This window comes from Chelonoidis abingdonii, chromosome 2, assembly GCF_003597395.2.
Source record: "Chelonoidis abingdonii isolate Lonesome George chromosome 2, CheloAbing_2.0, whole genome shotgun sequence".
NCBI classification, from domain to species: domain Eukaryota; kingdom Metazoa; phylum Chordata; order Testudines; family Testudinidae; genus Chelonoidis; species Chelonoidis abingdonii.
The window spans coordinates 13,820,291-13,846,413 of NC_133770.1; the positions used below are offsets into that span (position 1 = coordinate 13,820,291).

The 26,123-nt window shown below is 45.1% G+C and overlaps 1 protein-coding gene across 1 annotated transcript in view; it reads right to left on the reverse strand.

Moving 5' to 3' along the window:
* Nucleotides 1-26,123, reverse strand: part of LOC116827890 (mitogen-activated protein kinase kinase kinase 3-like) — a 111,661-nt gene that overhangs the window by 83,826 nt on the left and 1,712 nt on the right. Inside the window, exon 2 of the mRNA XM_032785735.2 lies at nt 1,048-1,126. Coding sequence (XP_032641626.1) covers nt 1,048-1,051 — 4 coding nt within the window. The 5' untranslated portion in view covers nt 1,052-1,126. The remainder of the gene's footprint in view (nt 1-1,047; nt 1,127-26,123) is intronic.

Consider the following 26,123-nt stretch of genomic DNA (forward strand, 5'->3'; position numbering starts at 1 on the left):
ACCCACCTCCCTAGGTGAAGGGAATGATTCCAGAGGTCACATGATGGGAGCATATGACTCAGAACCAGTCCTCCTGGGAAATATGAAGGACACCCAAAGTCCGTTAGAGTGTGTGACTTGAAGACGACAGAACCTGGTTTCGGTGCTTAATCTGCATTGAACTGTTTTGATTTGGAGAAATAAAACCACCCTGGAGAAAAGGGGCTGAAATCCTGTCACTGTTCGGAGTATTATTGGATGCCTTTGCTGGTAAATTGGCCCACTGGCTTACATGTCATTTAGGAAGAGCTCATTCCATCTTTTTCACTGAAACAGCGTGCTCTTTGAAAAGAGCTTTACTGTACTTGGCCCGTTTGGGTTTTTGGAGTTACAAGCCCATAAATGCCATCAAACAAGTATTTTATCCAGAGCGAAGGAGCCCACAGCACGGCTCAGGGTTGCTTCCTCTCTCTTCATTCAAAACTCTCCTTAAAACTCACTTTTCCTGGGAAGCCGCTAAATGGTTGACTGCCCAGAGAGACAGATATACACATTGGTGCCACAAGAAGATTGAGCGTTCTAGCTACATCTCAGCTCCCTGCAATGATTTTAGATTGCAGCTTCTTAGTGGACATGATGTGATTTTTCTCTACAAGGAGGGCAGAGATTTCCAAGAAGACTAAGGGAGTTAAGTGATTAGTGCCCCTGAAAGCGAGTGGGAGCCAGGTGCCCAACTCCCTGAACCGAGAGGCCCTATCTGACATTAGGGCTCCATTGTGCTAGGTGTCGTACAGGTATATAACAAGGAAGTTCCAGCCCCAAGAGCTTGCATTATAAACCGAGGCACAGAAAGCTGAAGTGACTTGCCCATGATACCACAAAGACACCAAGACCAGCGTTTCACTTGAGACTCTTTTCTTGACTGGAAGGCAAGAGAACAAACCAATTTAATGTTGATCAAAGCCATTTCTGCAGATTCTCCTGCTCTGGGCTGTTTTGTCAGGTAGACCAAGCCACAGTAACCTATTAGAGAAAGGCTCAATTGCTCCAGCGGGACCCACTTCTTACCCATGTTTGCATTTACATCAGGCCTCCATTCCACTGGTCACAGACACTCACGCCTCGTCCTCCACTCACAAGTGTCCACCTGCAATAATAACACAGACAGAGTTTACAGGCGAACTCCAACCCAGCTATCGGTGCAGACATTTGATTGGATCTTTATCGAACAGGTTTCCATTTTGTGCCCTGTTTAAACAGGCAATTTATTTTGATAGGAATCGGACAAGCAGTCTAGACTCCTCTCCTCTGCTCTCCCCAGAGATATAGTCTCAACTTCGTACACAAACTTTAGCTACTCACCTTGTTGTGTCTCCATTTCCCCATCTGTAAAATGGGCATAATGATACCTACCCGCTTTGTAACATACTTCTCATCCACAGGCCTCAGAGCAACCCTCTTCCGCCAAGTGTAGGCTACCTATCTATTATACCCATTGTAGCATAAGAGCGCCTCACCATATTTCATGTGGTTATCCTCACAACATCCCTGTGAGGTATGTGTGTCTGAGAGACACCGAGACTAAATGACTGGAAAGGACTGTATGACAGAGCAGGGAACTGGACTCCGGTCTCCCAGGTCCTAGCCTATTGGCTTAACCACTGGATCATCTTCCCCTATTATAGTTGCCTCCTCCTAGGGGGAAGCCAGGATATGAGCAGCTGATTGTATGTGGAGGGAAACTGTGCCAGAGAGAGAACACACTGTTTTAAAAGCAGTCCCAGACTCCCTCTCCCAATCTCTCTCCTAATCTCTCTCTCCACCCATCTCCAGTTGTCCCCAAACCCTCTTAGGCAAATACTGAGCTTGATGTTTTTTAAATCCAGCATGTAGCATTTGGTCAGAGCTGGAACAAACGCACAGGACGATCTCTGTTCACAGTAGTAAGCCTTGAGAATTTTACAGAGGGCAAGACTGAACCCATAGGGCAAATTCTGCTCCAGGTTATGGCAACAGCAAATTTCCCACAGACCAAGTGGAAGTAGATCAGGTACATAGGTGTCTAAAGCCATGCTTTTAAGTCCATAAACACCATTTACACACCTAATTTTTAGATGCACTTAGCACCCAGGTAGCTCCCACTGAAGTCAACTGATACATGCCCAAACTTCACTGGGAGCAGCTGGATTTAGACACATAACCTGAGGTACCTATTTCATAAATTAAAAAAAAATCTTGGCCAGAGGCTTTAGCCCTTGATAGTTTGATAAAATATGCAAGAGAGACTTCCATTTAATCAGCATCTCAGTAAATATACAGAAGAGGTTTTTTTCCAGGGGTCTAATCCCGCACAGACAACACTTCCATTAAAACCAGCAAAGAGTTCTGTGGCACCTTATAGACTAACAGACATATTGGAGCGTGAGCTTTCATGGGTGAATACCCGCTTTGTCAGGTTCGACGAAGCAGGTATCCACCCATGAAAGCTCACGCTCCAATATGTCTGTTAGTCTATAAGGTGCCACAGAACTCTTTGCTGCTTTTACAGATCCAGATTAACACGGCTACCCCTCTGATACTTGACTTCCATTAAAGTCAATGGGAGGTTTGGGTGCTGGGCAACAGACAATTATTTTGGATCCTTACGCATCATCTATTAGGCAAGATGCTCCACCAGTAACACAAAGGAGCTTTGAAAGCTCCCAGAGCACCAAGTTGATTAAAAAGAGCTATAAAAATCACAACTCCTAAAAGAACCATGGAAGATACAGGAGTGACTTCAAGATCTGACCTAAAAATAATACATTCAAAAACATCTGTGTCTTTGGACCTTCATGCTGCCAAGCACTAGGATATTTACCCAACCTATTTGGAGAGAAATAAGCAGGAAGGGAGTCAGATAAGAAACTAGCAAAATACTCTGAAATTTACATGTGTCACTACATGTGTTATTCCTTTGCTGCTGTTGCTTCCTATCTGAGCAACAGCCCTGTTGAACCCGAGATTATAAAGCCACCGAGAACTGTATGTTCTATAACCTTTCAAGACAGACGTAAGTGAGGGACATGGAGAAGCGTAATATCTCTACCAGAGAATAATGAACTGGTCTCAGATAAATGGACCTGCCTTAGGACTTGCTCCAACTCCCACTGAATTCAATGGAAAGACTCAAACTGACTTCAATGCGATTTGGATTCACTTCTTAGCTGGAAAGGGGCAAAAACTGACCTACTTTTTTGCTTCTGTTTGCAAAGAAATGAAGTTGTACACCTAGCTGGTGCACACAAGTACCACAATTGCGTGTACAGCATTGTCATCTGTCTGAATGGGCAGCTGGACACACAACTGGACACCTGCCCATGCAAATATGCAGTTTGTACAACACCTGCGCATGCAAGTAACTCATACGGATGAATGCCTGAAAATGTGATCCTGTGACCTTTCACTTTGAGAAACTACATGCATGTTTTATATAGTCTTTCCTCTAATACAAACCATCAAGCTCCCACGGCTTATTTCTCACAGGCAACCCTACAATAACAAGCCAGCATCCATGTGCAATGCAGTAAATATCAATGCAAACATATATGAGTTTAATGTTTTCTATTTCAATATTTTTTTTAACTATGAAAATGGATGCCCTTGGAACTGGATTGCAAATTCTGCTTTTTTGTCAGACTCCCAGCAATACATACTAGCTGTCCCAGTTGTGGAGTGCCCAATCCCTGTTTTTCAGCACAATATTGCTATTTTACAGTGGCCTTTTACACATCTCTCCTATTCCAATATATCTCAGTGAAATGTAACAGCATTTCCCTAAACCTCTCACCTGAGTCCCTCATGAGAGCTTCCAAGTGCTGGCAGGTTACACAAAGTCAGAGAGCATTTGTGTAACCTGGGAGCATCCTGACTCCCACTCCACTGTTCTGACGCCCAGTGAATGCTGCCTGCACTGCAAATCTCTGTATTACAGCACACCTGACAAACCACTGACCTGTAACCCAGCCTTGGAGAAATGCCTCCCGCCAAAGCAACAGCCACGTGAACTCTGCCCTCCTCCAGCTCAGGGAAAGGTCAGCTTTTCAGCAACCCTGTTGTCGTAAACCACCATCTTTCAGCCCCTGGTGCAATATGGGAGGGACTGATTCAGTCCTCAGTGTAAACCAGAAACAACTTCACAATGGTGGTACACTGGCTTAGATGCAGCAACTATGGATTTGCACTATAGATGACATCAGAATCTTGACCATTTTGCACGCCCAGTGCTTGACTTTGCAAGGGGTTGGATGTCTCCTACGAGGGGACAAGCACCATCCATTTCCACTGAGGCCAACGGGAGAAGGTGGAACTCCGTATACTACAGAATCAGGCCCTACATCAAACTAGTGCGTGTTGCAATGGCGTGCCACTTGCATCTCTTTTACCAGCACTTTCCCATTCACCCTTGTTTATTTAGATCAGCAGCTTTTCAGGGCTGGGACCATCTCCTCTTGGGGGGTGGGGATGGGGCATGCACTACACCGAGGCCTCAAACTACACAAATAACTAACTATTTACTGCACCACTGAATGCAGGCCACAGATTTCCATGACGAGCGTTACCCTCTTTTTCCATGCTGAACTGAGCCATTGTATACTCTGAGACGGTGTAATTAACCAATGTAGAAATCTCTGGGCCCCCCGAAATGTGGCTTAGTTAGAAAACCACCCTAACTAACCTTGCTAAAATTGGGACTTTCCTTGTTTTCCAAGCAGCAGAGAACAACATATTGGGCCTGGAGAACTTAACAAGCAAAAGGAGTCACGCGGAAAAACCTCTCCCCTTTTAAAGAGTCAACAGCATTAACTTTCCACAAGTTTCCGGGCGACCTGCCAGGATGCTGGAGTTTTGTATACTACGGAACTGTTAAAAATATTATTGTAAATGTTATTTTCACAAGCTTTGGGGGCCAGGGCTGGGGCAGGATTCAAAACAGCAGCAACGAATGGAGCAATGGTGCTAACTTTAAAATCCTACAACATGTACGTATATTTACACAACTTGCAGGATTGGCTTGAAAGAAAGTCAGACAATGAAAAGTATAACAATACTGTGGATTTCACAGACTCCAAGGCCCGAAGGGACCAGTGCACTCATCTAATCTGATCTGTGTAACACAGGCCAGAGAACTTCCCTGAAAGTTTCCTAGAGCAGATCTTCTAAAAAAACCATTAAATCTTGATTTTAAAATTGCCCAGGATAGTGAATCCACCACAACCCTTGTAAATTGTTCTAGTGGTTAATTACCCTCCCTGTTAATAATTTAAATCTTCTTTCCAGCCGGGTACCTATAACATTCTAGTTTTGTTCTACAAAACTACAGTGCACACAGCCTCATGGAAATGCAGCCATCTCTGGGGTGGTGGGCAGCAGCCCGGTGCACAGCAGGTTGTGCTACACTGGAGGGAGGGAATACATTTTGGCAAAGCTCACTGGTGCAAATTCCTACACTCATGGAACATGCTGCTCATGTTTTCCAAAGCAGCTTCCAGATGGGTGAGCCCAGAATGATGCACCTGTATTTTTGAGCATGGAGGTATGGGCTTTGGGGGGCTGTAGGTCTGTGTTTTCTTCAACTTTTTGAACATTTACATGCAAACTGAGCCCAGTCTTGCAAGCCTCACTCTCATGAGCAAACCCACTGACCTCTGTGGGATTCACACAAGAAAGAATTATTTGCATGACTCAAGGTTACAAGATAAAGCACTTTAGTTGGGCTCACAAATCAGGTTGCTAAGCAATACACATGCAGCCTGCTTACTTGTATTTAACCATGCAAACTCTTAACTATGTGGAAGTACACATGACATAATTTCAAATGTGCTACTTTGGACGGACTGATGCTTTGTTTTAAAAATGACGTGTTTCAAATGACACACACATTGCAACTGCATGGGACTCCATCTACCTCCAAAGAATGATGCAACCCTACCAGAAATCAAAGCTATGGCTTCAGTGACTCAGTCAGACAGGGAAACCTAGTACATAAATCACCCTGCTGACTACTTCACACACTATGAGCATAAAGTGAGAGCTTTAACAGGCAAGAGTAAAAAAAAGGACATCATATCACCTTCCATTGATGTGGAAAAGGACATGACTTAAAATCCACTCCTTTACGTGCATATTTATAAGAGAAGTAGAAGAAACTGTTCCAATAAATTATGCTCAGCCTGAATTTCCTCTTACGCTCGAGTAACTCCATTAACTTTGATGGAATAGTTATGAATATACACACTCTAGTGTATGAGACAGCTCTTGCGGTTCCACAGAGATCAGCAATTTCTGGAAACGTGAGCCATACGTAACAAAAGGCAGACCCCATCTCTAGATTTATCAGGACTGAAAATTCAAGGGACCTCTCAGGTCAAGGCAACTGGAAAACAAGAAGATACAAATAAACTAAGGCAAGTGACGTTTCAGGCCACAGGTCTGACACACGCTAGGCTTTTTGCTTGCATTATACCTTCCATAATGTACAGTTTAGTTCTCGGTGTTCTTTAGTTTGTTGGCTACTCTGAATGGCCAACCAAACTGAACTAATTATACACTTTTTAAGTGGGACTCATAAAAAGGCTGCTTCTAAAAAGCAGCTCAATTATGCAAACTTTAAATGCTGCTTTCTATCAGGCACTGAAGGGACTAGGGCCATGGCTATACTGGCATTTTACAGCGCTGCAACTTTCTCGCTCAGGGGTGTGAAAAACACACCCTCGAGCACCGCAAGATACAGCGCTGTAAAGCGTCAGTGTAAAGAGTGTCGCAGTGCTGGGAGCGCAGCTCTCAGCGCTGCAAGCTAAACTCCATGAGGATGTGGAGTACGTGCAGCACTGGGAGAGCTCTCTCCCAGCGCTGGCGCTGCGACTACATTCACACTTCAAAGTGCTCCCGCGGCAGCACTTTGAAGTTTCAAGTGTAGCCATACCCTGAGTATAAGTGAACCAGATCCTCAGGTGTAACCTGGCATAGCTCCTTTGACATCAATGGAGTTCAGTCTGTCTACACTAGCTGAGGATCTGGAAGATCTGTAATTGGCTCAGAAAGGGAACTTCTCTTCTCAGGAGGAAAGCCTAATGCCGATGAAAAATGTTGCTCTGGTTTGGTTTGGCTTTTTTCTTTCACATAGGGCCAGATTGTGCCCTCAGATGAGTATTTGGGTAGATGGCATAGAAGGGTCACAGCGCAGATGTGAGCTACTCCAGCAGAAATCGAGAGCATCCTCGCTGATTTTAATGGAGGCAGTTCCAGCTAAGGCTGACTGAAAAAAAAATATTGTCATGGGGGGAGGGGGCAATTGTCCTCTCCCTCTCCCCATTAAAAAAATAGAAGAAAAACGAAAAACCACTTTTCAGAATTTTTTTTAAAAATCAAAACAAGATTTATTCATTTCGATTTGAATTTTTTTTTTGGAGGGGGAGGGGTGTCTTTCAGGAATTTTTTTTCCTTCCCTTTCTAACCCTTGTTCTCCACAGGAAAAGGGGAGGTAGGCACTTAAAAAAAAAAAAAAAAACAACACACAACAACCTACACATGAAAAATTTAAATTCAGAATGGGAATTTTAATCTTGCAAAAAAGCGTCCCCACAAAACTTTTCATATCCTTTCAAAAGACTTTTTTGACCTGACACTGACAAAGACACTTCAGTGAGAGTAACTCTCAACTTTCATTTCTCATGGGGGCCAGAAATGGTCCCAGAGAGAGAGTTAGGACCTGCATCTCTACTTTAGGGCACCAGTTCTATGCTGTTGCAATTCCACTGCCTCCAAAACAGCACCAACTTGATATAACAGAACGCAGAATCAGCCCTGCGAGCTGAGCTTGTCAAAGGGATTTTGATGCCCAGCTCCCAATGAAATTAATGGGAAGTAGGCATCCAAATCCCCTCCCCAGCTTTGATCATCTCAGCCTGGTCTCTGAGAACGCTACAAATGCACGCAATATGGGGCTTTATGCACCTCATTTATTACCCGCTGAAATCAGTGGAAAGTCTCCCATAGATCTAAAATGGGATCAGCCTCCATGAACACCCAGAAGACAGGTGTAACGTAGCTGTGGGGGATGAACTCTGCTATGAATGTGGAAAACTGCAGTTTGCACTTGCTGAAATTCCAAAGTGGTCTTATTATTTCTTCAATAGCTCCCAGAAGTCCAACAGTCACGGACTGGGGTCCCCATTGTACTAGATCAGGAGTAGGCACGTGTGCTGAAGGCGGCACACAAGCTGATTTTCAGTAGCACTCACACTGCCCAGGTCCTGGCCACCGGTCCAGGGGGCTCTGCATTTTAATTTTAAATGAAGCTTCTTAAACATTTTAAAACCTTATTTACTTTACATACAACAATAGTTTAGTTATATATTATAGACTTATAGAAGGAGACCTTCCAAAAATGTTAAAATGTATTACTGGCACGCGGAACCTTAAAATAGAGTGAATAAATGAAGACATGGCACAGCACTTCTGAAAGGTTGGGGACCCCTGTACTAGATGATGTACAAACACTGTCTCTGCCCTGAAGAGCTTATAAAACTTAGTCGTTTCCATGCAGTGACCCTACGTTACAACACAGGAGTTTTGAGTCCAAAAAGTTCAAGACCTGCCTCCCCCACATCTAGCCATAAGGAAAAGAGGGGAGAGGGTGACTCCCTGAAACCTGTTTCTGTGCTGGGTGGAGAGTTGGGGGTCACAATCCTCATTAAAGACAAGAGGCACTTGGCAACGAAAGAAACAATATGGCCTCAGCAGTAGTTACTCTCAGTTAACATCAGATACCGAAAGTTGTTTGCTATCTCACATGATCAGTGTGTTTGTTAACTGACCCACTTTCTCTTCCCTTCTTCAGTATCTTGCTGACAGCACTTGGAGGAAAAGCTCAAATATTGCAAGCAATTTCTCAGGCCAGCTATCATCCTTTTTTAACACAGTCATCCTTCATCAACACCCTCCTCCCCCTAGATCAATAGTCCCTCTTGGTGGCATCCCATTTTGTATCTTACAGCAGCAACCTTTAGTGAGCTACAGTTCCAATTCCCAGTCTGTTCAGATTGGGCTGATCACCATGTACCTTTCTAATTGACTAGCGAGGTCAAACAGGTCAGACTGTTAGGGACTGCATCTTGTTCAGCACACTTTAAAAAAAGACACCAACATGAGTCGGATGGATTTTTTTTTTTTTTTTTTAAATTCCTTCTGGCAAAAGAACGAAAAACACTTCAAGACAGAGATGCTGATCAACAGATAATTACCGAAGAACAGGCATGATTCTTCTTGTGTTTGCAATATCAACTGTAACGGAGTTAATCCAGATTTACATTAAAGTGAATGAGAGAAAAATCATTTGTAAGTGCTGAAGATAAAAATGTGGTGTGTTTTGCTTGTAGGACTCTGTTCTTGCATGCTACATCTTTAAATCTCAGATTATTAGGGTTGCCAACTTTCTAACTGCACAAACCGAAACACCCTTGCCGCCCACCCCTTCCCCAAGGCCCCACCCCCTGGTCACTCCATCCCCCCTCCCTCTGTCACTTGCTCTCCTTCACCCTCACTCAGTCGCTCATGGGAGGGGATATGGGTTCTGGGGTGGGGCCAGGAATGAGCGGTTTGGGGTGCAGAAGGGGGCTCCAGGCTGGATCCAAGGAGTTTGTGTGGGAGGGGATTCCAAGCTGGGGCAGGGGGGTTGGGAGGAAGTTCAGGATGCAGGCACCTGGCAGCGCTCACCTTGGGCAGCTCCCTGGAATTGGCGACAAGTCCCTCGGCTCTTAGGCAGATGTATGGCCAGGTGGTTCTACACACTACCTCTGCCCACAGGCACTGTTCCCGTAGCTCCCATTGGCTATGATTCCCAGCCAATAGGAGATGCGGAGCCAGGGCTCAGGGCGGAGGCAGCGCACAGAGCTTACGTGGCTGTCCCTGCTCCTAGGAGCTGAGGGAGATGTTTCTGTTTCCGGTGAGCCCAAGGGAGCTGGGTAGGGAGCCTCCCAGCCCCCCACCAACCGGACTTTTAACGGCACGGTTAGCGGTGCTGACCAGAGCTACCAGAGCCCCTTTTCGACTGGATGTTAAACTGGACACCTGGCAACGCTACTAAGTATTCTGCTATCTGCTGAGATGGACAGCTAGGCTGCGTGCTCATCCCACCACAGATTACTATAGAAGACACACAGATTCTGCTCTTTCATCAAGACTATCTTTTGTTCTCCTCTTGACCTAAAACTAACACCATTCAGTCTCAGAGTATCAGTTTGCTTTTGGTATATGAAGAAACATACCAAAAATATGCTGTACATGATTAACCAACAAGCCTGGATGGAACTGTGGGACACACTACACGACCCAACAGACATGTACAGTACATTATCTCAGTGTAGTCTACAAGTTACGAAGAGAAAATAACATACTATGACCCAGTACTGTACATACCCCAAACATCTATCACAATGGAAGGTTACAGGCCAAGGAGGCAATACATGTCCCAGAAGTGGCCATATCAAGCACTCAACCATACCAGACACTACTGGGAACTATCAGTGTCCATGGTAGCTTTACCTAAGGAGATGTTTTGAAACTCTAGGGAGGGCAGGTAACCTAGTCTAGCAATCATCACACTGTCCATTGCCATCCATCTCAAGATGCTTTGCTTTACAAATATGAATGAAAGAAGCCTCCTAACTTCCCTATGGGGATTGTGCTCTCCATTTTACAGATGGGTAAACAAGCAGAGAGAGGCCCAGAAGTGAGTAGTCACTTAACCACTCTGGGCCTCAGGTCCTCGTCTATATGATGGTGGTAACAGCACTGCCCTGCCTCATAAGGGTGCAGTGAGGATCAATATATTAAAGAGTGGGAGGTGCTCAGATATTAGAGTCATGGGAGCCATGTATGTCCCACAGCTAGATATCCCAAACCAGGGCCTTAACTACAAATCCAACCATCCTCTAGCAATCACCTGGCTCACAGACCTGTGCTCTAACCACTCGGAATGCTCCCTCTCCCTATTTGCTGGCTAAGTACTTGGGGACAATCTGATTCGGGGAAGAAAAGAGAGCTGCTTCCTTCAGCAGACAAAGAGCACCCAAGGAGATCACGTCTGCTCCCTTCCAGGGACTGGCGTCTTGCACTGAGACGCCAAGGATACATGGTGGGGAAACTACACTCCAAGGGCTCGATTTAAAGCACTGGCAGCAAACAAAGGGTATTAAATAATCAAGACACTCCGGAAAGTGTCTCACTAACCCCAGGGATGAATGGCACCAAGATTTCCATTCTCTTCTGCAACACCAGCAACAGTTCTAGCACCAGAAGAGAATGCCCTTGCTTTCTGGCAGGCTGCCCACACAAACACAGGAAGCCGTGCAATGTGCTGGCTACATGCTGAATGCTTCTCTGGGATGCGAATGCCAACATAGCTGAACTGAGCTCAGAAATAGGGTGGGCAGGGGAGGGAGGGAAACCCATCACAAACACTTTATAGACCTTTTCCGAGGACAAAAGACACGGAGGTTTGAGTTTACATATGCCCTAGAAGTGCCATCATTCAGAGATACTAAGGCCACGTGTTATCAGGCTGCCGAGAGAGTCAGACATGTTTGGACACCTCAGTAAGACCTTGATCCAAAGCCCATTGTAATCGATGGAGACAGTCCTTGATTTTCAGAGGAGCTGAACAGCAACCACAAGTTCTATTAGTGAAGTCAATGAGAGCAGCAGGTACTTCACATCTCTGAAAAACTAGGCCACTTATTAGAGACAGGTGAGAATTGGTTAGTTTCTCTTCGCCCTGTGCTTTGATGATGTACAATTCTAAGCATTATTCAATATTATTTTCAAGGTTCCAGAAAGTTATATAACAGACACAGACAAGATTAAACTGTGCCTTGAAGTGCATGCAATGCAAAATGGGCCCTTCAATTGGTTCAGCATCACCAGTGTGGGCACACACTGTCCGTGACTGAATAATCAGTATAAAACTATCGCTTGCTTATGGCACTAATTACCATCTATATTGCAGGCAAGGCTTTTAAGCTCATGTTTAATTTCACTTACTCCAGTGTAAACTAAGTGTACCTCCAATGAAACTAACAGAGCTACACTAGCGCAAAACCCAATGGACAATCGTGATGCAAGAATGCACATAAGCAAATGCTTAAGTTTAAGCATGCACATAAGTCCTACTGTGGGAGTTCGGCATACGCCCAAGTTCTTTCCTTAATCAGCCCCTTTTTGTCAAATGTTAGTGAGTTCAGTTCTGCATTGTGCTGAGCACATTCAAGCATCACTGATGTCCATGGGAAGTGAGGGTTTTCAGCACCTTGCTGGAGCCAGCTCAGACTGTGGCATTACAATTTATTTTTTTTGGTAAAGTCAATAAGGAGGAGAAATTAAAACAAGAGGCAGTACAGCAGTTCAGCATTCCAAGCAAAGGAATAAATGAGGTAATGTTCGTAGTTTTGAAGTTGACAGTTCAAATTCCAGCACTGAGTCATTCGTCATAGCAACAGCTTTTCCACTAGCACCTTTCCACCATGTCTTTTGAGAGCCTTCATATACCATCATCATAGATCACAGCAAAGGGAATCTGGGCCAGCCATGCACATGGCTAGTTAGCTTTAGCTGACCCTTCACTACTAAAAGGCTTTCTATTTTTTAAAGCCACCTACTTCATCTAAATTAGTTTACTCCTAGAATGGTAAAGAAGCCATATACTAAAGCGTGCACAACCTTCATTCCCGCTGAAGTCAGTGGGAGTTCTGAGCGTGCAAGGAATGCAGAATCAGGGACGGTACAATAGGGAGATCCACTGCTGGAAAGAGGAGTAGGATTGCTGAGCAGAACTGGAGTTAGTGAGAGAGACATGGTCCTCTTTGACTGGCAAGCAAGGAGACCCCATATGTGCTTTTCAGCCTGCATGACATGTATTAGTTTAATCCATTTATATGGCAAAATATCTGTGGTCTTCACTATTGTTAACTTTCTGCAAGCCATGGCCACTCACAACTTCACAACGGCACCGGCAATAGAACAGCCTCAAAAAGCACAGGACTGAATCCCTTAAGAATCTGCTTTAGTTGCTAGCCACAGATCACCTACAGTACATGGCTGAATATTTCTGAGTCGGTCCAGCAGTGGCTACACAGACACCAAACCTACTCAATTCAGTACAATGTGTATCTAGAATGGGACTGGCCATTGTTTTGTGTATTTTTTTATGCTTAAAAGGCCCTGATCCTTTCAACTTTGCTCATATAAGTAGCCACCCTAGTAAAAACTACTCAGTTGAATAAGGTTTGCAGGAGTTGGGATTTTCAGATTATTATGTACTTTCCAGTAGGTTTTTTAAGTCTCTAAAAAAGGAGAACTTTGCCTCAAACCAAATTACCTATGAGTGTCCTTAACATGGGAGGTTGTATTTATTTCCTGGCTGTTTTTAAGTTCTACAGCCTTGATTCTCCATTTCCCCTGCCCTTTGAGTGGGTCATTTACATCTAGGTACAGTGGATGTAAAACATCACCCTTCTGATTAGATAAGTGGTCTGCACCTACTTTGTCCAGGTGTAAACAACTAAGCAGGATGCTGGGCAGTGGAGAATCAGGCATATTGATTTCAATGTAGGTGAAACTGAATGAAACCCAATGGGCTGGATTAGAGCAGCTCTGTGTTGCACTACCAGCGCAAAGCACTGGCTTACCTGGCCATCGCAGGATTTGACTAAAGCGCTGCGCTTGACAATTTATTTTTAATCGCACTCCCACCTATTCCTGCATTATTTCTTGCACTTTTATCTTGCTCCCACCTGCAAAAGCCTTAGATCCCACAAGAGAGAGAGATTCCACCATGTTACTAAAAACTAAAACCAAACCATTGGCATATTATTATTATTTAAAAAACCATAGAATTTTTACCACTAAAAGAATAAAACAAATCTTGCTTCAACCATGTAAACAAATACTTTAACTCCTGTTATAAAACATCAAATCTCTTTCTATCCTCATTCAAGTTTAAGTATTAAAACCTTTATTTATTAAAAAAAAGGGGAAAACTTGCTTTCCATTGCTGAAATTTTATTTAGGACAAACTGATGAGAGATTTAGTGTTTTCTTGCAAATTACTGCGGTCTGGGTTGGGTTTTTTTTTTTTGCTCATCTATTCCCGTCTCCAAAGTACATTTCACCTGCTCCTGCTATTATGGCAGTGGGTCTTCTGGGACTCATGGGTTCCTGGTTCCGCTGCAGACTCTAGATCAGAACTTTGGGTGACACAGAGCTACCACAGTAACTTCTACCCTGATCCGTTCCCTGCACTCAGCATGGCCAAAGCAAGGGCTTGTGGCTGGGATATCCCTGTCTCTTAGGGATCTTGGGCTGCCAGGATGGCCCACTGGGACCAGAGGCTGCTGGCATGAAGCACTCAGATATATGCTCTTCATAACCCAGTAAGAGCCAGAACAGAATAGACAGGATCTCGGCCCTGGGGCTGCACTATACTGAATTGGGCGAGAACACAGGTGGCTTGAAGCCACATTTGCAACCCTATCCACATCTCTCTCTTCAGCCACAGCTCAGGGTCTAGCCCAATAGGGTTAGTCACATGGGTGATGCAAAGGGCTGCAGCACACCATGCCATTTTAACTCTGACTTCACTGGCGTTACTCTGTATTTACACCAGTGATGTGACATCAGACTCCACAGCTTTCAAGAAGCAAGCCAGCTTGGGTGCTCAGAGCACAAATATAGCACTTAAAATGCTTTTAACTGGTGAAAATATTCCCAAGATTGGAAGAACACAAGAACAGCTTGGATTGTAAATTCCTTGGGGCAGGGACGCTCTTTCTGTACTGTGTTTGTGCTGCACCTAGCACAATGGGGTCTTGGTCGTGGCTAGGGCTGGTAGGTGCAACTGCAATACAAATGAAGAATAGCCAAACAAGATTTTACTTCTTTCCTTCACTAGGTTATTGCGAGGTTTAATTCAACAGGATTTGTAAATCACTGAGATCCTCATTTTTCATATTATATATATATATAATTTGGGGGCAGCCATGAAAAACATCAGCTTAAAAAGCAATTTGGGGGATTTAAAAACATAAAGCTGTCTTTTTAAGTGTTCTTCCTGAGCAGTGTATTTTAAGGCAACATCTTCAGACCCAGATCCAGCTGATGTAAGTGAATATAGTACCAGTGTCTTGAATGGACTACACCAATTCACACCAGCTAAGAATCTGGCCCTGCCAGTTCTTAAAGTATAAAAGTTTTGCTTTCCATTCACTGCCTAGGCTGAGATAAGTTCCTGTCTTGCAGGATATGGACATAAGCATAAAAAGGAAGCCTTATTCTTCGCTGGCCAATGCTGTCAGATTTCGAAATTATCTCAGCTTTACGATCACAAGGAAGTAAATATAAACCTGTTCAGTAACATTGTTCGCTGTTAACTCCTTGCCTGCTGGTCAGCCAGTCACTGCGCTGCGTTGCTGCTGATCCACGAAGGATCTCCTGTACTCAGTAGAGAACCAGAGTTTCACCAACACATTGGGCATGTTTCTACCAGTCAGCCCTGGGATGTTTAGTCACAGACAAAGGGCTAGCAGAACACATGCACAGAAGAAGATTTCCATCAACGCCAATTAAGCGTTTGACGCCAGCTAGTGTTGCCACATACGTGGATCTTTACAAGCCCTACCTCAAGCATGGTTTAAATGCTGCCACCACTTTCAATCTCCAGCAAGAGACAGGAGCGCTAAACCCAATCTTCTGGATATATCCCAATTGCACTCTACCTACCTAGAACTGCCCCTTCATAATCACAGAAAATCATAGAATCATAGGACTGGAAGGGACCTTGAGAGGTCATCTAATCCACTCCCCAGCACAACTAAATATTACCTAGACCATCCCTGACAGGCATTTGTCTAAACTGCTCTTAAAAATCTCCAGTGATGGAGATTCCACCACCCCCCCTGGACAATTTATTCCAGTGCTCAACCACCCTGACAGTTAGCAAGTTTTTCCTAATGTCTAACCTAAACCACCCCTGCTGCAATTTAAGTTCATTGCTTCTTGCCCTGTCCTCTGAGGTTAAGGAGAATAATTTTTCTCCCTCCTCGTAAGAACCTTTTATGTACTTGAAAACTGTTATTTCCCTGCTCAATCTTTTCTTCTTCAGACTAAACAAACCCAATTTTTTCAGCCTTCCCTCATATATCATGTTTTCTAGACTTTTAAACATTTTTGTTGCTCTTCTTTGGACTTTCTCCAATTTGTCTACATCTTCCCTGAAATGTGACACTCAGAATTGGACACAATACTCGAGCTGAGACCTAATCAGCACAGAGTAGAGTGGAAGAATGACTTCTCGTGTCTTGCTTACAACTATAGGTGCCAACTTTCTAATGTGCCAGGGAATGCTCCCCTCATCTCCACCTAAGGCCCTGCCCCACCCCGACCCCTACCCCTTCCCCCAAGCCCCCACCTCCACTCCATCTCTTCCCATCCCCACTCCAACTCTTCCTGCCCTCTCCCTTCACCACCATCCCCAGCACCTCCTGCACACTGCAGAACAGCTGATCTGCAGCCAGTGAGAGGTGCTGCGAGAGAGGGGTAGACGCTCCTCAGTGGGGCCTCCAGCAGGCAGGAGGCACTGGGGGTAGAGGTGCTAAAAGCACCCACCATTTTTGGCACCTATGCTTACAACACTCCTGCTAATACATCCAAGAATTCGGTTTGCTTCCCCCCCCAGCAGTGTTACACTCGACTCATATTTAGTTTGTGATCCACTATGACTCCCTGATCCCTTTCTGCAGCACTGCTTCCTAGACAGCCATTTCCCATTTTGTCTTAACTAATTGTTCCTTCCTAAGCCAAATACTTGGCATTTGTCCTTACTGAACTTCATCCTGTTTTCTTCAGATCATTTCTCCAGTTTATCCAGATCACTTTGAGTTTTATCCTATCCTCCAAAGCACTTGCAATCCCTCCCAGCTTTGGTATTATCCGCAAACTTTATCAGTGTACTCTCTATACCATTATCTAAATCACTGATGAAGATATTGATCAGAACCAGACCCAGAACTGATCTCTGGGGGACCCCGCTCAATATACCCTTCCAGCTGACTGGGAACCACTGATAACTACTCTATGGAAACAGTTTTCCAACCATTTATGCACTCACCTTATAGTAACTCCATCTAGGTTGTATTTCCCCAGTTTGTTTATGAGAAGGTCATGTGAGCCAGTATCAAAAGCCTTATTAAAGTCAAGATATACCACATCTACCGCTTCCCCCCACCCCATAACGCTTGTTACTTTGTCAAAGAAAGCTATTAGGTTGGTTTGACAGGATTTGTCCTTGAGAAATCCATGCTGACTGTTACTAACGTTATTATCTTCTAGATGTTTACAAACTCATTGTTTAATTATTTGCTCCATTATCTTTCCAAGTACCGAAGTTAAGATGACTGGTCTGTAATTCCCTGCGTTGTCCTTATTTCCCTTTTTATACATGGGCACTATATTTGTGTTTTTCCAGTCCTCTGGTATCTCTCCCATCTTCCATGACTTTTCAAAGATTATTACTAATGGCTCAGACATCTCCTTAGTCAGCTCCTTCAGTGTTCTAGGATGTATTCCTTCAGGCCCTGGTGATGAAAACATCTAACTTGTCTAAGTAATTTTTAACTTGTTCTTTCCCTATTTTAGCCTCACTTCCAGTCCTAAGATGCATTGCTAGGCTCTGTTAATCAGCTGATCTTCCATTCCAAAGGTAGCTGCAATCCACTGAAGAATCCTGTTTGTAGGGTTCATAAAGAATTTTTGGACTCTTCACGATCCAGAATATCACATGACTATTATAGCCCTGATTCTCCTCTCACACTAGTCTTACTCCAGTTTAATTTGCCTGACTGCAGTGGTGTCGCTTTTGGTTTACACTAAAGAGAATCCGGCCTTATATACCCACAGAGAAGGAACTGGGAAACGTACTAACCCTACACTGCAGAAAAGAAACTGAATCTTTTTGCTAGTCTCCCATACACTGTGTTGATGCAGCTTCTTCTTACAATTTGCTAAAACCAACCAATATTTCAACAAACATTTTATTTCAGTTCCTACTGTTGTGATTCTGTTTGCTGTTTCCGCATGTTCTATGACTGGGAGATTTGCTAAATAAGTTAAAAAATTTCTTCTCTACTTTTCTTCAATTAATTGTCTAGAACAACAACTGTTTGGAACATATGTGATCCAGTTCCATCATGTTATCTAGTATTCCCCCCCCCCGAGTAAGACATAGCATGAACAAACAAGATACACTGGTCTACACTAGGAATTTACATTGGTAGAGCTCTCTTTCTCTGGGGTGCGGATTTTTCACCTAACTCTCTGTGTAGACAGCATGAGGTGGATGGAAGAGTTCTTCTCTCAACCTAACTACCACCTCTCGGGGAGGTGGATTACCTATGCCAACAGGAGAATCTCTCCCCCTCGGCATAGGTAGTTGCTACACTGAGCTCTACATGGGCGTTACTATAGTATTCTAAGTGTAGACAAGCCCTAAGAAAATGAAAGGGATATGAATCTACAAGCCTTTCCATAAAGTTAGTGATGCACAAAACAGTCTGTGCTTCACTGTAGCCGAGTCCAAGATTTCAAACCACTCGTGCAAAGAAACAAGTTTGGAAATCCCTTCCTGCAGCCCCATCCTTCCTACAAGCTGCCCCTCCCCTCGCCAAGATTGCTAAGGAAACCAGATGCCAAGTCCCAGCCAAAACAATGAGCTCACCCATTCTTAGGAAGAGCCCACAGTGCGTTTCATGAGTCATGGGAAGCAACATCTCCTTACTTTGGTAATGCCAGGTAAGCAACTGACTTTTCTCTCTCTCACAAACACACACACACACCAGGATTCTCTACATTTTATTTTTAAAAAAGCAGATTGGGCCAGGCCCATCTGCTTAGAAACAAAAACAGAATTTCAGCCCAAATACCCTGGAATCCCAGATCCATTCCTGCCTCATCACTTTTGGCTCCAGGACAGATCCCAAACAGGGAGCAGTATCATTTCTTGGTGCTGGTTCAAGCCTCACCCGAAGAGCCAAACCTGAACACTAGCCTCGATTAGTCCTCACAGCTGAGCACAAAACCCAAGTCCAAACCCAGTCCAGATCCAAACATCACGCTCCGCAGCAGCCGAGGGGGGAGGCGGGGTAGAAACAGAGGAGAGGGGAGGCTAAGGATGGAGAGGAAGAGAAGGAAAGAGAGACAATGCCATATCCTATTCCACAAGCCGGAGTATGGCTCCACATTACCAGACACATACTAGCCTAAGCCTGATTCAAAAGCAGAGACCAGAGGCATCAACCTTGCACGAATCTCAGCACCTTCCCACCAGCTGCTGGTGGTGAAACAGGCCTCTCAACAGGGCACTACCTATGAACTTCACCGGTGGTGCCCCCCATTCACAATATTTTTATTCAATCCCTGGATAGCAGATTTATTCTTCTGACTAGCAAGGATCAAGTAAATTTTCCAGTCCCACAATGTTGTGGCAAATGGACGTAAGCTTCCCACAGCGTGGGCTTAGAAAGAACTAGATTTCGTCTACTGATGGTTCCCAGATTCCTGACTAGAGATAAACAGTAGAGAGACGCAGATGGTTTGCCTGAGCCCCTCAGGTGTCAGTCTGTCTATGCATGAAGTCTTCCCTCTCCCCACCTCCGAACGAGAGAGGCTGCAGGGGAGGACTCCTTTGTAGCCTGCCAACAACACACGTCATCTGGCCAAAGAAGCGTGAGCAGGATGAGGGGATGTTCAGTGACACAATTTAGGCCACTGAGCAAGACCTAGGAGGGTGGGCTTCTGCCAGGCCCCACTGCTGAGCTCTCCGGAAATTTGGCCACAGACTCTGCCTTTGGAGGCATGTGTGTTGGGGCGTGGGCTCCCGCAGAAGTATAGGCCAGGGGTTGGCAACCTTTCAGAAGTGCTGTGCTGAGCCTTCATTTACTCACTCTGATTTAAGGTTCCACGTGCTGGTAATAAATTTTAATGTTTTTAGAAGGTCTCTTTCTATAAATCTATAATATATGACTAAACTATTGTTGTATGTAAAGTAAATAAGGTTTTTAAAATGCTTAAGAAGCTTCATTTAAAATTAAATTAAAATGCAGAGCCCCCCGGACCGATGACCAGGCCCCGGACAGCGTGAGTGCCACTGAAAATCAGCTCACGTGCCGCCTTCGGAACCTGTGCCATAGGTTGCCTACTGCTGGTACAGGCAATGCTCCCGACCACCTCTGGTTGGCTAGGAGACTGCAATCCCCCCCGGCAAACATTTAAAAACTGAAAAAGACACACTTCTGCACACACTTCTCCCTCTGGACAGTGGGGATGAGAACAAACATGGGACAGATGTTACTCACGTGGCTCAATGAACAGCTGGAAGTCACTCAAATATACACTGATGAACATGGTATAGGAACCCATACAAAATAAAACAGAAAGGGCTGGGCAGATTCAGCAAGTCCATGGAAACCACGCAAATGCAAAGACAGAATCTGGGTCGTGTACAATGGCAACTATCTATCTGTGCATTGATTTATTCAATGGGCCTTTCCCCAAGGGCCCTGTATCTCATCTATGGTTTGTGTTCAATCTGAGCAGTCCACACAAACCACTCAGAGAGCAACACATTCCCAGATTTGGGGGCTTATTGGCACCATGTCCAATTTGGCCAACCCATATCGTTCAGCTCACTCCCTGCAGAGAGGTTGTGGGGGATGGGGGTGAAAAATAAGACTTTGCAGCATGTCCTAAAGGTTATCAGGGCAAGTTCCAGAATCAAGAACTCTCTTCTAGCAAGCAACCTCTTTTCTTTTAAACAGGGCTGTTAGCTCAGGCACCTCTGCTGATCACAGGAGGAGAAAGATGGTCTTGGAGGTAACCAAGCCCCAATTCATTGGACTTTAACAGATCAAAACCTAGCCCCCTACACTGTACTCAGAGGCCAAGGGGTGTATGCGGGGAAGGGGGAGGTAAGAGGAGAGGGAGCACCTCGGAAAGTCAGGAGAGTCACATCTCTGCATTATCATCTCCCATGGTTGTTCTAGAATTAACTTCCACTGTAAGCTGCTTAGGGCAAGGAACCTGTCTGGAGCCAGATCCTCAGTGTAAATCCTGGTGTCAATCAAAGGAGCGATACTGATTTACAGCACCCGACTAGCTGACCCATGGCGTGCCAAGTGCCATGCTTACACAGTGCCAGGAGTAGTGCAACACACACAGCAGTATCAAAACAACTCACTGCTCAGCGGCTCACATGTACTAGGATGAGTTTGGTAGGTCTCAACAAGTCTCCCAGTGAACTAGTGGCCCCAGCTGGGACTAGAGCTACCACAGCTGGGACTAACTAGTAGTTACGAGTGCTACCAAGGGTCCAAGTACAAAGGTTTGGGTGTGGCAGCTCCCTCCAAGGCAGGGTTAAGGGTCAGTTTGGGGACAGCCTGCACAGCGCTACCCATCCCAGACCTATTGGTCTCTGGATACTCCAGAGGCTTCCCTCTCTGCAGCTGTCAGGCTAGCACGTTTCGTCAGTGCTGGGTTCATGGGACGTTTTGTAAGAAGACTTGTCAAACCACTGACCCCTTTCCCAGAGCAGGTAGGTCCAGCATCATAAGATGCCCCTTTCCTAACAATCTCACACCACTAGCTACAAACCTAGTCCATGGACACCTCCCCTCTTTCTTTATTTTAATGTACAACTTCCACGCCCCGATAGCTGTAACACACTCCAGGCTGTGTGCCCCTGGACAGAATCACTTGACCTCCAATCCCCTCCTGGGGCTGGGGAGATCTGTCCATCCCTTCTTAGGGCCTGATCCTGCATGCACTTATTAGTGGGTGTCATACCTGCTTAGTACCATATGCAGCCCCACCCTTTCCAGGATCGGGCCCTTCTTCGCTAGCCGCTGCACACGCTACCAGTTGGACTTTGCCCTATGCAGCTCCCCAGGCTCTGAGCCAAACTCCCAGCTCAGCTCCACCCTCCTTCCTCACTGCCACTGCTTCACCTCCTTGGGCTACCTCTAATCATCTCCCAGTCCACAGCATGTAGAATGGGGAGGCTTTAATTCAACTGACAAACCTCTCCTCATTCTAACTACGATGACTCCAGTGTGGAATCCTCGCTCCGTCTGGACGTCTCCAGGGCGATTTGCCCAAGTAAGAATTGAACGAGAAGGTCACTGCTTTTTGCCCCAAGTATTCCCACTGTTGCAGTCTCTGTTTCAGCGGCACAACAGCAGTAACACTACTGTACACTGGGCTCCCGGTACCACGTCTTCCAGCTTTTCTAGAGCAGGTCTAGATGAGATGGTGCTTAAAATGTCAGCCGCCACCAGCACTGTGTGTACATCTGTGATCTTGCCAGCACTACTGCTGGGGAAGGTGAGCCAGTGGGAGTAGCAGTGGGAAGTTTTAAGGCCAGCTGGTGAAGCCCTTCCTTCAACTGCGGGGCAATTCCTCACACCAGTACTCCCGCTGACTTCAATGGGGCTCCTTGCACGAGGAGCTGTTCACCCAGCTGGCCCGCAGAGTAACAAGCTGCGTGTACAGATGAGGATTGTCTGTATTCCCCCAGGAGTGACAGGGTTGTGAAATCAGACACAGCTTGGCCAATCTTCTAATAAAATGTGACTATTTGCATGCTGCATTCCTAGGGTCCAATCCTAAACCCAATGAAATCAGTGAGCCATAGATGCAGTTAATGAGGAGTGGGGAGCATACGTCCCCCACCAACTGCTCACTATCCGGCTGATGTCTCATATTGCAGTTACAAAGCTCAAGCATTTGTACTCCTGTCAACCTCCCTGCCCCTCCAATCTCTAGTATAACTGCACTTCTGTGATCAGCAATTTGTTACTGACTTCAACAGAAGCAGGCCCAAGTACCTATTTAAAAGATCTTAAATGGTTAAAGTCCTTGTATTATTATTAAAGATCAGAGTTGGGTCACAGTGATTTTGTTGTTGATCCTTATTAAAAAAATCACACTGTTGTCCAAATGCAATGTTAGACTCCAAGAGAACCACAGAAGCAGGCTGAGGTTAAAAAAACAACCCCCTAAACAGACAGACAACAGACAACTTCCCTCCCAAACAGAAGAGGACTCTTCTTTCCGCTTCTAGGGAAAGAAATGGAGACTGAACCACAGAGGACAATTGTTAGTCACAATGCTTTAGGCATCACTAGAAGGCACACTGATCCATATTCATGGGCACTATATCAGACCACAAATAGAACAGATTTCACTCTATAGGACTGAGAATATTTTGCACACCTATGGTGGCTTTCATCCAAGGATCTCAGAGCGCTTTGCAACTTTAACTAGCTGAGCCTCACAGCATCCCCTGGACTAAGTATCACCATTACCATTTTAGAGAGAGGGAAACTAAGGCACACAAGTAAGACTTGCCCCAAAACATGCAGTCACTAAATGGCACGCTCGAGAATAGAACCCAGACATCCCAACTCCCACTCCTGATGCTTCCCCTAGTAAAGGTCAGCCCGTGTGACGATCCCATTGGCTCACTATCCCTATTTCTTTAAAGTTTGTAATATTAGGCGCAGGCTCCACTTCTGTCAAGTACTGAGGGGGTGGGCGGCAGGAACACAGAGCTTTCCGCCATTTTATTTTTTATGGCAGCACTTAAGTCATGTGGAGAGCTCTGAAAACCGACACTTGTTCAATACATATGATTGCAACAAAAGAAACAAAAGCTTGGCTGGAAAGCACTGCTGCGCAGCAGGTGTGAAGTCCTGTAGCCAACTAACTGCTCTGCCACAACGGGTAACTCAGGCCTTACATCTGCAAGCCATATTATTCCTTTGATGCTTTCCTGAAGGGATTCACGAAGACAGCAGGATTAGTCATTTCATCCTGCGTTGCTTTAAACAAAAACAAAACAAAAAAAACAGAGGCTCATGATAAATCCATACACCGCTAGACTCAGGATTAGTGGGCCATATATAGTTTTCTGGGAAGCCTGAATAGTGTTTGAGGTCTCAGAGAGAAATCAAAAATAACCAAGCTGAATTCCATATTTTCCCTCTTCATCCTTATATAAATGATTTTTCCATCTGCGGGGTACACAGCAGACATTCTGTACATTTTTTGGTTCTAAGTTTGTAATTTAATAGGTATCTGGGAGGTAGGGCAAAAAAAAAATAATAATGAAGCTGAGATACTTAGACCGAGTACACTTATACCGAGGCTTGACAACATTACAGCCAAATCCTGGTCCCACTGAACCCACCCTGGATGGAGTCCAGGTGATAAGAGGGTGCTGAAGTCACTGGAAAAGAGTGGCTTTAAAACCTCTCCCGGGTTTGAAGCAGGTTTCAAGTACTGGGCAGGAAAGAGTTAAGAGCCTGGGGTGTGTCATGGGTGGAAGAACAAGTCAGCTGGAACTCAAAGCCCTTAACCCCTTCCTGCCTGGTCCCTGAATCCTGCTAACCAGCATAGGAAAGGAAGGAGGAATGAGTGTCTTTTCTCTGGTGTCCCCAGCCTCAGCATGCAGAGTCCCGGGGAGGGCCAGATAGGCATTGCCTTGGTGGGGGGCAAGATTTGGAGTGTAGATTCAGGAGTTATTTCAAGCCTGTCAAACAGTACAATAATACCAGTTATCAGCAGACAACATGAGCACTTTGGATGGGATGGAGGAGGCAGCACATTCTTTAAGCTTTAACCTAATCTACTGGCTACCAGCAAAGTAGCCCCACTCACCCTGTTGGCAGTCCCTTCAGGCCAGGTTCCAGTCAGTATCCATACAGGAGGATGCACCTCCCCTCACTGCCTCAAAGAAAAAAACCCAAGCCCTCCTATTAGCATGTTTACACAGTGGGGCTGTGGGTTTCCAATGGGAAACTAAGTCACATGGAAAAAACTAAACGCACTGAAACCATTTTAGAGACGCAACATATAAAAGAGCCTTTAAATCCACAAATAAACAGACCGGCCCACCCAACCATGCATTCCGGCACCAACAGAGGTTCTTTTAGAAGTGATCAAATCCTGTCAATGCAATAGACTGTGCAGTACTGTACGGATGAACTCCAATTCTGCAAACGTCTCATGGCAGATCTGAAACCAGTATAAAACTCCAGGGTTCGGATAACACAGCGTCGCAGTCCTAAATTCCTCATGAATACAGCTAAACATCTGCAAAGCTGCAGAGGAGTTCAGCTCCTACAGAACTTAAGATTTCTACATTCTCAGACATCAGTTCTACACTTCTCTTTGCTTAAACTAAGCTCCCGTCTAGAGCTGTGGCAACCTGAGCATAGGGGACTGGAAACTCAGCCAGTTACCACCCATTCTGCCAGGATGTTCCCCCTTGTCCTTCATGGAACAGGCAGGTGGTTTCACTCAGAAAAACCCCTTGGATCACCCAAAATCTGCACAGACCCTAGGAACTCTGCTGGAGGCCAAGTCTTGTTCCTCTACAATGCTTCCAAGACCCTGCTTCCTTCTTTGACAGCACAGCTCCACAATTCTCAACCACATCCTCTGCTCTGCGCCTGCAAAAGGGGAAGGGAGCATTTGGCTTTCTGTCCTTACTCAGGCAAAACTCCTCCTGTAGGCAATCTCTGACTTGCAATGAGCTGAAGTCAGGTCTCTGTGCAAAAATAACACCAGATAACGATCCCTTGTAAAACAAAAAGAGGAAAAGGACGTCATCAGAAAACTCAATGACAGTGGGATGAACTCAGAGGTTTATCTAGCTGGTAAGATATACACCTTATTCTATTTACATGATACACCAATTTAGATTTCCTTAGACTCACGCCTACGTATTGGCATGAACTTCTGGCCTCTTACACATCATGTCTCAGTCCAGCCAAGTCTGTCTGAAGTTTAGTGCTAGCAAAATAAACTCTCCTGCAGCATCAACCTGTATGTCCTAGCATGGCACAACTCATGATTCTATGGAGACTCCGTGTTGCAATCCACTCAAATATAACTGGGTGGAAGGGGAAAAACCCATGCCATATTTCCCATATTTCTACTGGCTTGCCATGACTATCGCTCATGCCACACCCCCACAGTAGGAACAGTCTCTCTAGGGC